General features: G+C 36.8%; 1 protein-coding gene across 9 annotated transcripts in view; it reads right to left on the reverse strand.

Moving 5' to 3' along the window:
* NLGN1 (neuroligin 1) overlaps window positions 1-14,625 on the reverse strand; it is an 838,543-nt gene that overhangs the window by 662,897 nt on the left and 161,021 nt on the right. For all 9 annotated transcript variants that reach the window (XM_019840094.3, XM_019840092.3, XM_019840093.3 and 6 more), the window contains exon 2: window positions 135-947. In XM_019840094.3, the coding sequence (XP_019695653.1) occupies window positions 135-627 (493 nt within the window). In that variant the 5' untranslated portion in view covers window positions 628-947. The remainder of the gene's footprint in view (window positions 1-134; window positions 948-14,625) is intronic.

Below are 14,625 nucleotides of genomic sequence, written 5' to 3' on the forward strand. Positions count from 1 at the left end.
GCATGTAAAATATGTCTACATGCCAACAGGAAAAGCCATGCATGCTACCAGTACACATGAATCAATATTGTTAGAACTTAGAATAGAAAAGAAAATATAAATTTATCTCCCTGTTTTTCCTGCAGTAAACTCACCATCCTCAGTCGGAACGTATATGTTTAAATATAGGCAGTCTTCACTCTGGTCTTGCACATATGACGAAACCACATCCAAGTTATTAGTAAACCACACAGGAAGCATGACTTCTGGCAATCTGCCATCAATGATATTCTGGGGACACACAGGAGCAAACTGAGTTGCATTCCTGATATCTGACCAGGGAGATGGTGGTTCTGGAGGCTGAAAACGATGTTCCCCTGTTGGTGGGGCTGCATATGGAACCCCAAGAAACTGAATAACAGGCCCCAAAATTTCATTATTGAGTTCTTTCTTCATCCCTCTTATCTTGCCGAAGTTGGTAGTGACCAGTGGGTCTGCATCATCCAATTTTTGTGAAAGCACATGGGCAGCCTGAAGTAAACATCCCAACACACAGAGAGTCAATGAGGCACCCAATCCCCTGTGTACCAAGCATGCCATTACTGCTCTCCACACATAATTTGGCCACATGCATCTGGGCAGTGCCATGGTCCCACATTAGTTGTGTAGTTGTCTGGTTACAGTGAGGCAAAGGTATTTGTATCCGCTTTAGAAAGACTGGATAATGGTAGAACACACCTCCAACTTCTTCAAGGCAAGCTTGTCAAGAAAAGCTCAGAAAGCTCTTTATGCATCCAGTATCTCCCATTGATTTCACATGTATTGAAGTAGCATCTTCAATCATCACTATTTATCAGACCATATCCTATTGGCCATTCTGTTTTCCATAGTAGCAATGTGACAAGAGTGGCCATTGACTGTAGATTGCCCTCTTACAAATCAAATCCAGTTAGCAGCAGATCTGCATCCTAAAGAAAATGAAAATAAATCATTAGGATGAACAAGCTGAAATAGAGCAATAACTAGATGTTTTACAAGCTACAGAAATACATAAATAGCTGCTAGAGTCAGTTAAGTTAAATACTACCATAGGAAAATTATGGTTTGATGTGAGGTGAAAGGGGAAATAACTGATTATTAGATTCTTGAAAAATTTGCCTGCTGACTTACACACATTTAAGTGGAAGCGGGCCTTTTCAAAATATGCGATTTCAGGAGCATTTCACAGTACACTTTTTTTAAAAAAATACTAAAGGCTATATGTAAAATTTCCTCTTTATTGATGGTCTTCAATCACATCAAGGAACTACAGAAGTAATCAGCAAACACACTAAAAATTAGAATTAAATAGCAGAAAACCTTTTGAAAATTATTGGTAGGGAATTAGTGGAATGTAAACAAACTATAAGAGTGACTATATATATTTAAAAGCAAACAAACAAAAAGGTGGTCCCCAATATTATGCTACATAGAAAAAACAAAGTAAATGTTAGAGCAAGAAAACTAACACTAGTTCAACTGTGATCATTTAAGTGCAACTACCTTATAAGATCAACCTCCTTGATGTTTCTCAAAAGTTTGCACCAAATCATTGGGTATAGGTCCCTCACCTTAAATTAAGTTTCAAAAATTTTAAAGATAAAATGGCTTCAGACAAATTTGAAAAAGAAACAGAAATTGGCATCTTTTTGAGGACTAAAGTGTTTTTAGTTTTTTTTTACAATCTAGCTATAATATTTTAAAAATCAGTAAATTCTCAACGTGAAAATTAATTTCTGCATCAAAGTCAATGTATTGTAAGTTACAAGTTTTGTTTTCACTACCTATCAGAGATCAAAGGAACAATAAAAAATAAAGCGTAGTAGTTCTGTGAAGCAATCATACCTAATCACCACATCTTGCATATTAACACTAACAGAACATCTAACACTGTTTACCCAATTCAACTTAAAACACATCAGGGTAAAATGTAACACTCAGTGCAGTGCAATTCACAGCGTAATCTTACTTTAACTGCAAGATAGCATACAACTCGGCAAATTCATCTTTTCTTGTTCAAGCAACCTTTTAAAGTGCTTACTTTGAAAATAATAGTGTTGATTTGTATTACAAATGGTTCTATCCTGTCATATTATGAGAAGATTCCCAAAGAAGTGCTGGTCTGGCAGTGAGGCTGCCCTGACTTTGTGTTACCGAAAAGGAGATTGTACAAACTATATAGGGCAGTGGGAGATTTGGTTCAGGCCTGGTGTTCCTTTAGCTCTGAACAATCCATCACAGAAGGCAATAAGGAGATAAATGTCTTTCTTCAAGAGTACTTCTGTCGGTGTTAATTCATAAACCTTTGCTGTGAAAGCTCATTAACATACAAAAGGCAGGCTTAGACCCATCCCATTCCTGTCTCAAAACTCGAGCACATACTGAAGATTTAGCTACACGAACCCATTTCTATTAAGAGTACACAGTGTTTATTTTTGTGCAGAATCGTGGTGAGCCACAGCATGGCTGAGTCTTTCCTAGTCACATTTGGTGGTAAAAAGCACCGTATCAACAGATGAAACACAACAGTCAGTCAAGTTAATGGTAGAAAAGCCATTGTAATTACGTCCAGGAGCCCCACAAAGATATGAGACTCCAAAAAGACAGCAAGCAATTGAGCCTTATATGCCATCCTGAGCTAAGGAAAGGGAGAGGGGGTGTGGGCGCTTCAAAAGGTAAGAAGGCAGATCACAGGAAGATGAGACAAGGAAATATTTGGTAAAGAAATTTTGCCCTGCCACACAGGGCTCCTCCAAGGAACAAATCAAAGTACACCTGGTGGAGGATCCAAAATATCACTACGAGTAGGGTAATAAAATAACCAAAGTCACAACAACAGAGAGCAAGTAACAATCTCCAGAAAAACACCTCCTGAAGGGCCAGGCCCTGGACAGTGTATGACCCTCCTTTAACAGAGCAGTGCTCGCAGGTGCAGAGCACACAACAAGCTTTTAAGACACATAAGGGACAGAAAGCTAGCCAAAATGACGAAATAGAAGAATTCTCTTCAAAAGAAATTCCAGGAAGTAGCAACAGCTAACAAATTGATCAAAACCGATTTAAGCAATATAACTGAACAAGAATTTAGAATAATAGTCATAAAATTAATTGCTGGGCTTGAAAACAGCATAGAGAGGACAGTAGGGAATCTATTGCTACAGAGATCAAGGGACTAAAAAATAGTCATGATGAATTTAAAAATGCTATAAATGACGTGCAAAGTAAAATGCAGGCTGCCACAGTGTGGACTGAAGAGGCAGAGGAGAGAATAAGTGAATTACAAGATAAGATTATGGGAGCGTCTGGGTGGCTCAGTGGGTTAAGTGTTTGACTTCGGCTCAGGTCATGATCTTGCAGTTTGTGAGTTTGTGAGTTTGAGCCAATTCAGGCATTGGGCTCTGTGCTGACAGCTCAGAGCCTGGAGCCTGCTTCAGATTCCATGTCTCCCTCCCTCTCTGCCTCTCCCCTACTCACAATCTGCCCACCCCCTCTCTCTCTCTCTAAAAAATAAACATTAAAGAAAAATTGTTTTAAAAAATTATGGAAAAAGAGGAAGCTAAGAAAAAGAGAGAGAAAACAAAATCCAGGAGTATGAGAAGAGAATTAAAGAAGTTAACTGATGCAATCAAATGGAACAATATCCATATCACAGGTATACCAGAAGAAGAAGAGAGAGAGAAAGGGGCTGAAGGTGTACTTGAACAAATCATAGCTGAGAACTTCCCTGATCTGTGGAAGGAAACAGGCATTGAAATCCAAGAGGCACAGAGAACTTCCTTCAGGTGTAACTTGAATTGATCTTCTGCACAATATATCATAGTGAAACTGGCAAAATACAAGGATAAAGAGAGAATTCTGAAAGCAGCTAGGGATAAATGGGCCTTAACATACAAAGGTAGATACATAAGGGTAGTAGTAGACCTATCTACTGAAACTTGGCAAGCCAGAAAGGAATGGGAGGAAATCTTCAATGTGATGAACAGGAAAAATATGCAGCCAAGAATCCTTTACCCAGCAAGTCTGTCACTCAAAATAGAAGGAGAAATAAAGGTTTTCTCAAACAAACAAAAACTGAAATTCATCATCACTAAATGAGCCTTACAATAGATCCTAAGGGGGACTCTGTGAATGAAATGTTGCAAGGACCACAAAGGACCAGAGACACCACTACAAGCATGAAATCTATAGATAACATAATGACTCTAAACCCATATCTTTCAATAATAACACTGAATGTAAATGGACTAAATGTTCCAACTGAAAGACACAAGGTATCAGAATGGATAAAAAAAACAAGACCCATCTATTTGCTGTCTACAAGAGACCCATTTTAGACCTGAGGACAACTTCAGATTGCAAGTGAAGGGATGGAGAACTATCTATCATGCTATAGGAAGTCAAAAGAAAGCTGGAGTAGCCATACTTATATCAGACAAACTAGACTTTAAATTAAAGGTTGTAACAAGAGATGAAGAAGGGCATTATATAATAATTACAGGGTCTATCCATCAGGAGGAGCTAACAATTATAAATGTCTATGCACCGAATTCAGAAGCCCCCAAATATATAAAACAATTAATCGCAAACATAAGCAACCTTATTGATAAGAATGTGGTAATTGCAGGGGACTTTAACACTCCACTTACAACAATGGATAGATCATCTAGACAGAGAATCAATAAAGAAACAAGGGCCCTGAATGATACATTGGATCAGATGGACTTGACAGATATATTTAGAACTCTGCATCCCAAAGCAAAGAATATACTTTCTTCTCGAGTGCACATGGAACATTCTCCAAGATAGATCACATAATGGGTCACAAAACACCCTTAATAAGTATAAAATAATTGAGATCATACCATGCACACTTTCAGATCAAAATGCAATGAAGCTTGAAATCAACCACGGGAAAAAGTCTGGAAAACCTCCAAAAGCATGGAGGTTAAAGAACATCCTACTAAAGAATGAATGGGTCAACCAGACAAGTAGGGAAGAAATTAAAAAACACACGGAAACAAATGAAAATGAAAATACAACAATCCAAATGCTTTGGGATGCAGCAAAGGCAGTCCTGAGAGGAAAATACATTGCAATCCAGGCCTATCTCAAGAAACAAGAAAAATCCCAAATAAAAAGCACCATATCGACACCCAAAATACAGAAACTGGGTGGCACGTTAAAAATCTCCATCACCATTTTTTATTCAGCCTTATTTCCAAGTACAGTGATTTCCAAAAGTTCTTCTTTATACACTTGGTACCTTATTAATATTATAAAGTAATTATTTCATTATTAACAAAGAACACTCATTTTTGTATTCACAAGCCCTTAACTGTGTTAAAAATAAAGGGGGTCCTGTTTACCACTGATGTGATACTTTAACACAAGTTGTGAAGGATTAGATTTCTGTACACCAGGGTAAATTTTCAAATTCTAATAACATTTTGTTACTGAGGTTACAAAAATGTCCCATTTTACAAGGGCTTACCTGTATGGAGAATTATGGTATTGACCCCAAAGATTTTTTAGAAGTTGGTGTTATATTAATAACAGTTGTCCAAGTCTAACCTAAAAATATGGCTTACTTAAGTTAACGAAATTTTAAATATGTGTGTAAATTAGTCTGTGTGTGTGTGCACATACATGTATAGATTACTAAATATAAAGACTCTCAAATTTCTTGGCAGACTTTTTTTCCTATTTATTGGTGCTTTCTTAGCTTTTATATATGTCAAACCCTTAGCTTTTATGCATTTACATCTCATTTACAATAACCCTATAACATAAGTTCAACAGTTATCCCCTTTTTACTCAGAGGGACTGAGACTTCAAGAGGTTAAATACCCTGACCGAGGTCTCTCAGCTAATCAATAGCAGATCCAGGAGCCCAGTGGAATCTGATTTAAAAGCTGTCCTCTTGATCACTGCACCTGATAACACTCTCACTTCACAATTAACACTTTTTAAAAAATTGATCCTAGTGCACTTAAAATTGAATTGTAAAAGTGTTTTATGTTCCTCCAGAAGGACAGAGTCTAGGTAAATACTCTGACAATTTCATAGGAACAGAAATTTAAATGGATTACCGTGTTCTTATTGGAAATTTCGATTTTATTTTACTAGATTTCTTCTATTTTACTCTTTTTAACTTTTTTTTTACATCTATTGCAGTGATCAGTTATTCATATGTGTTTACCTAAGATTATGCTAAAATAATAATGGGTAACAAAAAAAATTACAACCTTGTAGCCTAATAGCCTAAATGTCCATTAATAGATATTGATAAATGAATTATGATATATGCATAAATTAGAATTCTATACATCAGTGAAATAAAGGACCTGGACCTAAATATGTCAACTTAGATAAATCTCAGAAGTTTTAAACAAGCAAATTGCAGACGAGACAAAGTAAAGTGTTATTCAAATAAAGTATAAAATATGCAGAGCAAAGCTATATATTATTCACAGATTACATAAATATGTAGTAACAGAATATTTGTCATCCCTGGGTAAGGAGGAAAGCATATGAAATTAGTCTAATGGTTAATAATTAACATTATTAATTAATTAATTGGCATTAAGATTGATAACCTGTGGTGAGGTCTTAAAAGACCATAATTAATTGACTACAATAAGTTTTACAAATCTAACATTTGATAGCATTAGGTGATACATACACACACACCTATACATCTTTGTTATGCAATTCTCTGTATTTTTCTATGTGTTTGAAATCTTTTATAATAAATATGTTAAAATAATAAGATCAGCAAGCCTTATTCAGCAGGCCAGGCAAGTAGATGAGTCTATTAATTCATATAGGACTAGCTCCATTGGACTTTGCAGTTAGTGCAGACACTAGCTCAAAAAATTCTTCCCTTTGGGTTAAAGTATGAGTAATTCCACTGAATTATAACATTTTAAAATAAATAACATTTTAAATAACATTTTAAAAGGCATCATAAATGGAAATATATTATCTCACTTGCATTAATTCATCGTAACTGGTGGAACTAGTTTGTTCCTGAGTAACCCAGATCAAAGAGATGACACTGCAGAAAATAGAGAGAACTTCTTTAAACATTAGATAATCATTCATCCAATCTTCCACTCATTCAGTAAACATTTATTGTGTATCTGTAATATATAAGCTATTGTGCTAAATGTTATGAGAATTTAAAGACAAGTACAATTGCATCTTTGCTCCCAAGTAGCTATAATAGTGTAAAGGAATAAGTCACATTAAAAAAAATGACTCTAATGTAGGTTGGAATGTGACATGTGTGCAACAAATACACAATGAATGGGGATATGGAACCCAGCAAAAAGTTTCTGATTGATAACTTTACATAGTCTTATATGTCTTTTTTAAAAATATGACCTATTTATTTTCTACCTTGCTCTGTTTTTAATTTGTTTTATTGTTGAACCCAACTCTCCCCTCCTCCCGCTACTGAATTTCTTATTCAAGGGCAAGGATTTTGTTGTTTTTAAATAGTATCTTCATATCCATCATAAACTCTATGTTGACAATCCTTTATATAATGCAGACATGGGTAAAACCTCAGCTCATATGGACCGACTGAATGCTTATCACCAGAGTGGTGTGGAGTCTGCTCAATGCTATACAATTGATTGTTGTTATTCACTGTAGTTATGTTCCATAAAGTCACTGCAAACGTCAAGTTAAGAAACATGGATCCATGCTCCTAGGGAAATAGCTATAAATTACTCACATAGTTATAAATCATAATCTCAATTTCAAATTAAATATTTATAAATCATTCACATAGTTGTAAATTACAGTCTTCAACCCTAAAAACAGTTCATCCTAGTAGATTCTATTTTCTTTATTTTACAAAAGAGAAAACAGGGTTCAAAAATGTTAAGTGACTTGTCTGAGGCCATTCCACTAACAGGTGCCAGACTTGAGATTCAAAGCCCCTTCATCTGGCCCCAACACTGGAGCTTCTTGCACCACACAGCACTATGTCTATCATTTCTGTCCTCCATTCATTTCAGTGTGACAGCTGAGACAAGGAGGGAGAAGATACCCTTGTATAACCTCAGCTGGAAACTATGCTTATAGGAAGACACAAAGTGTTTGCTGCTCTGTGAATGGCTGCGTACCTGTGAGTATTGACTTTGGGGCTACAAATAAATTTTAGTGAATAGGCAAATTTGAAAACACAGGTCCACGAATAATGATGATTGACTGTATTAACTAAAGATAAATAATATTTTATAACTATGGGTCTATGAGTCATTTTGAGGTCAGAATATATCAGCCTGTCACCAGCCTGTCACTACTAATAACTCGTAATAATCATTGGTTTTAAGAATTGGATTTACTACTAATAATTTAATAATAATTTCATTTAATAATAACTGGTTTTAGTGGAGTACAGTGTTCTCAGCCAGCCGACGCCACCCATGTAACTGGAATGTGCTTATTGTAGCCAGCTCGCTATAAGAGAATCTGACCACCAGCAGATTTTAGGATTCCTATAGCAAGATGTTTCACATACATGCTGGAGGTGGTTCAAATTTTGGAGACAAGGAGTATCCTGCGTGACCCAGCAGTGGGGAAACAAGGAAGGCTGCATCTGAGATGTCCAGACCCCACTCAATGCATATCCTTCCCCTGTTGTTGCTCTCTGGTACTATTTGTGTGTAACAAAGCTGTCCAAGGAGTATAAATTGTTTGAATCCCATGAGTCCTTTCAGTACCTGAACACTTAAAGTAACTAATGTGTAATTAATTCACACAGTAAGTACTTAGAAATAGGATGAATAAACAAATGAATGCAATTGCACAAAATTCTGTTAGGCTTTAAAGGAAAAGACAGGTCTACCTCTAGTTAATAGATTAGGAAAGAGGTTTGAACAAATATTGATGGTCATAGAAGAGATTCCAGGCAGGGGGCACATTCTAGAAACATGGAAAGAATATGTAGTGGACATTGCAGCGCTCAGTCTTCCTGGAAACAGCTCACATTCCAGTGACTGGTCCACATCAGTGTAAGGCCTGGCCTTTTTGCTTCAATGCAGACCAACTCTGAGGGGCTATCCTGGCCCAAAAGCTCCCTACTGTATGGAAAGGGACAGAAGGAGGAGTTGACTATGATTCCTTCACTCCCTCCCATGTGTTTTTCCCAGCGGTGTGCCCTAGTAAATTTCCTGCAGGTAAATCCCCATCTCAGAGTCTTTTTTGTTGCCCCCTGGGAAACCTGACCTATGACAGAAAGGAAAGAAGCAGCAGTGTTTGAGGAGGGCACAGTTTAGTTTGGCAAGAACACAGAGTAAATGAGGTTCAGTACTGAATGAGACTGGAAAGGCAGGTTACAGCCAAATCAAGCGAGCCCTTTAATAAAAGGCTAAAGAGTTTGGATTTTATTCACAGGATGATAAAAAGTCATTAAATAGTCCTTGCAGGGGAAGAGTATTATCAAATTTATTCAGAAGAAAATTAAACTGGCAGTACTGTGGAGCAGGGATCTCCAAAGCACTGTGCTCATACCCTACTACAAGATGACCAGATGAGAGAAGGAAGGTAATCGTTGAACTATGTATCATAATTTTTATATAAAGCTTGAAGATAGAGAAATTAAGCTTTGCTAATATGAATACATGGTTTAATACCAGTGTCTCCACATGGTTGCATGGCGTGTATAGCACTTGAGATATTCTTGGGAAGGTGTACAGTCTAGAACATGGTAGGATTCCCAGCAGTGACAATTTTGCTGTTATTGTTTCTTTCCAACACACAATGATATATTAGAGTTAACATCACTAGATAAGTAGATTTATACTTTTTTCATCATGTTGTAATCAAAACAACCATCACAGAAAAGAACTACTGAATTAAGTTTTTCTCGCAAGAGAAATATATGTTAAAGGAAATACTAGTAACACAATCATAAGAACAAGAAAAAGCAGATATGAAACTTCTAGTTCTGATACAAGCTCTTCAACTATATTGCAAGACTCAAAACTATGGCTATTGAATCATATGCAATCATAAGTTAGACAAACATTTTCAAAAAATCAAGAAAGTAACTCAGAATGCAGATTTAGGGGCTCCTGGGTGGCTCAGTCGGTTGAGCGTGCGACTTCAGCTCAGGTCATGATCTCGCAGTCTGTGAGTTTGAGCCCCACATCGGGCTCTGTGCTGACCGCACAGAGCCTGGAGCCTGTTTCGGATTCTGTGTCTCCCTCTCTCTCTGACCCTCCCCTGTTCATGCTCTGTCTCTCTCTGTCTCAAAAATAAATAAATGTTAAAAAAAAAAAAAGAATGCAGATTTATATCCATTTCACTAACTGAACTGTGTCCTTAGGATCTCAGTGGCTTGGTATATTCATGAATGATAGAATGAAGGCGTCAACATTTATAAAATTTTAAAAATACTAATTTTATCTTTCTCATCTTTTAATGTTTATTTTTGTGTGTGCCTTGCAATCTGATACACAAAGATACTTGTGTAGGAATGTATGTATATATTTATACTTTTTTGGTTTGGTTATCATAAACACAGGATTGCATGATCACAAAAATGTGGAGACCATTACCTTAGTGAATGAAATGGTGGGAAAGAAAGAAGAAACAGTTTTATTTTTATGGTCAGTTTAAACTGTAGGTTAATATACCACATTTATGTGAAAATGACAGCAAATTGACTAATATTATAAATCACCAATTACTCACCAAGCCTTGTCCAAACCATTTACATGTCTCATGTCATTTAGTCCTCACAACCAATTTATAAGCCAAGTACTGGTATTTGAGATGAGGAAAATGAGGATTTGTGTACTTAGGTAACTTTCCTAAGGCAAAGCTAGGAAAAGGCAGACCCAAGAAACAAGCTTGGGACTGCCTAACTCCACAGAATATGCCCTGAACTTTTATGATACATGACATTTTGCTTTGTTCTCCAATGAGACCAACTCAATCAAGTCATGTGTTCAGTTTGAGCATTTGAAGAAAGTGAAACACACCAGACACTAATAGGAGGAAAATAAAAAGGCTCTTGATCAGCTTGCCAGGGTTAATTAATAGGCATAGTTTAGAGCAGTTCCAAGCACTGTGATATTGAGACTTCTTCCAGAAACATTCCATAATATAGACTAGAGAGTAATGAAAAAAGTTAGGACTGGCGATAAGCAAGTCAAGAATGTTAGAATTTCAAGAAGCAAAGATTATGAGAAATGGTAATTCCAGTGTTGAATAAACTATATCTAGGTAGAAAGGTAAGTAGTACCTGAAGGGTACAAGGAGAAAAAGTAAGAAATAATTAGAACCAAGGATTATGAAAGGTCTACTCTGAGATGGGAATATCAAAATTTGAGATTTTGATCATGCAGAATTTCAAGAGATGCCATGGTCCATATTGTGGCCATACTACCATGGAGCTATTGAGAACTAATGCAGTAACAAGTATATTCTGCCATTACCACCATTAGTTAATAACTTGATTAATGGCTTGCTCCAACTGAGCATAGACTGGGGCCAGTGAACTAACAGCATCATCTCATTTAATTGTCTCTAATTACGATGAAGTAGAGATAGTTACCATCTCCTTGTAACTGATAATTAAATGGGAAATCAGGAACACAAAGCCACTGAAACATTTTTCAATAAAACAAGCCCACAGTTTTATTAATATACTGAATTCTAATAAATAAAAGGGGATAAGGCTGAAGAATTAATACACTCTAAAGATAAGCCCTGCCCCCTTCTCAATTTTTTCCAGAGCCTTTTTTTCAGAGAAAAGGGTAGGCAGCCTTCAATAATTTTCAGTTATATACCATCCCCCTCTCTTCTGAAGAAAATGTAAGCAGTTCTATGTTTTCTTTCTCCTTGAGCTACTTCCACTCTAAATGAAGCTCTCCAGTGATGTGAGAAAATATCAGAGAGAAACAATTATTAAGAAGAAAAGGCAAACTAAAATTTGACAATAATAAAAGAACAAATTTTACGACCAAAATATTCTAAAGATTAGCAAGGAAAAAATCATGAGTATGTTGCCAAGGTTACACCGGGTAACAAAGTATCTTTGCAAAAAAACAAGACTACTGGAAGGCAGCGCACAGCACGGGAAGCAGGATCCAGTGAATTGGGTCCAACTGTTCACCAACATCTTTCCGTCTAGGAAGTACTCACTTGAGCAGTGTTTGCCTGAAGGAACCCCAGCTAGCATCCCCCAAAGCCTGGCTCAAATATCAGTACTTCCTTCCCAGATCCTTCCAGCCACAAAAATACTCCTTTCCCTCAACTCTCAAAGCACTTGTTACCTTTCTTGTAACTGAATCTGTAGTACATTCTATTACAGTGATTTATAAACAATACTTCCCTCTTCATTCTCTTATACTGTTTAGCGTCAGCCATTGGTGAAGCCCACATGAGCAAAATAGGCATAGTGTTAATTTAATTCTCATGGAGACTAAAATTCCATGGGAAAGACACACTTTATGTAAATCAATCACACAGACAACTATTTAGTCATAAATGCTTTGCCAAGAAGGATAATGCAGGGTGCTCTGAGGGAAGGCTTAATCAGTCTGGAGTGGGATGGATGATCTTCCTGAAGAAGAGATCTATAAACTGGGTTTTGAAGGATGAGTAGAAGTTGGCAGGTGAAGATCAGGGGACAGACAGGCAAGAGAAAGCCCAAATGCTGGGAAGCCTGGGGCTTTGCAAGAACAAGAAGTAAGTGTAATTTGAGAACAGAGTAGGGCATAGGGCTGGAGAGGAGCTGACAATTCAAGAAAGTCTAAGCCATTTTAGGAATTTAAGATCTTATCCCAAGTATGATGAGAAGAATTACAATCACAATAATGACATGATTAGGGTGGCCATAGTCTTTGAGAGAAACCCATTCATTTATTATATTATTTGCCATCAATTAACCCTACCCTCAGATTTTATCCATCAGTGATGTCTGACCTTTGTGAAGGCATTACTTTAGAGTTACAGAAAGAGAGGGCAATACAGAGAAGAGGTAGAAACAAATTAGAGTACAACAAAAATTCCTCATCATGCAGGAATGTGCATGGATGACCCATGTAGATTAGTAGCTAATTCCACTGCTGTTTGGCAAAAAACGGGATTCTGAAAGGCCATAGCTTTTCTGACAACACAAAGAAAAAGAGACCAAAATGACAGCACTTCCTTCTGTATTCATATCTGAATATTTCTACTATGGCCATCATTACAACTAACAGCTAACTATTAGAGAGTTTTTTGTTTGTTTTGTTTTGGAGAGATGGCTAAAACAGGCTGTTTAACATTTAATTGTATATAATAAGCTTTGCTTTCTGTTTACTCTGAATCTACTTTCAGATAAGATCTCCAAATATTAATTGTTAAATTTAATATCTAACTTAGTAATCTCAACTTCTGAATGAACAAGAAGGTGAAGAAGGTGAGAGGGACAGGAATTCATAAGAGAGGATGCTGAGGGGAAAAAAAGCATGGGTAACACTTTTAATGTATATGTAAAACACTGCAGGACATATTTTTAAAACCAATTGGTGACCCTGTGATCCCCCAAAAGAAAATGAATAATCAATCACCGAGAGCCAGCAAGGTAGGGCTGATTACTTCCCTTGATATTAAGTTGATGCTTTTGTCTGAAAGGGGCCACTTTTGGGTCACAAGTCGTTGCTTCCAGATGCAACTTAATTACGGCTGCCGGTACCTTTATAGAGAAGATAGCACAACCTAAGAGCACTGCTACATTCTCAATTCACTGTTTAAGCTTATTTTTGTTTCTAGTGAGCTGCTGTGCCTGGGAAGAGTGGAGAATTGCCATTCCTGGTGCCCTGCTTAATTAAAGTCCTCTTTAAAAAATCCCTTGTTGCCAGAGAATAGCTACAACTTTGGCAGAAGCAGTGCTAAGTTTCTCAGTATGGCCTTGTGCCAGGTTGTGTCAATCTTGACCCCTTGGAGGATGATTAGCAGAGAGGGGGTAGTTAAACCTTTGTGCCCATTCAGTCCCAGGCTTCTGCTGGAATTGGCAAACACTATAGTGACTATTGTTTAAGGAGTAACTGTCTAGTAGGAACTGGACTAAGACCACCAACTCCTTTCACGTAAGGCACCAAACAACAATAATGGCTTCCTGCCACTCCTGACCTGGCTTAGAGCTCAACCGGTACCCCAAAGGGAAAAGCATATTACACTTGCAATCATCTTCAGATATTCACATCTTTTATTTTCCCTGCATATTACAGTTCTATTAGTACTGATAGTAACAAAATTAAAAACAATGCTCTAGTCACGGGCCATTTGTGTAACAAAACATCAATGAATAGATATTTGCAAGAATTTAACATATACATGGAACATAAGTTGCTAAATGAATCCATCATTTAAATGATTTCACCAATTAAATGATTTCACCAACTTTAATAAAATTGAATGGGGGGGTTAGAATTATGAAGTGTTAAAAAATGAAAAAAAGTGTTTCAGATTATAACCAAAACACCAAACTTTACTGTATTTTAGATCTTGTTGTCTATGGTCTAAGTGTTTGTAAGTGTTTGACTAATTTTTAGTCCTTCCGAAGTTCCTTGAGAGACCGCATTTTCGTCATGGCAGAAA

This window comes from Felis catus, chromosome C2 (genome assembly GCF_018350175.1).
Source record: "Felis catus isolate Fca126 chromosome C2, F.catus_Fca126_mat1.0, whole genome shotgun sequence".
Classification (NCBI taxonomy): domain Eukaryota; kingdom Metazoa; phylum Chordata; class Mammalia; order Carnivora; family Felidae; genus Felis; species Felis catus.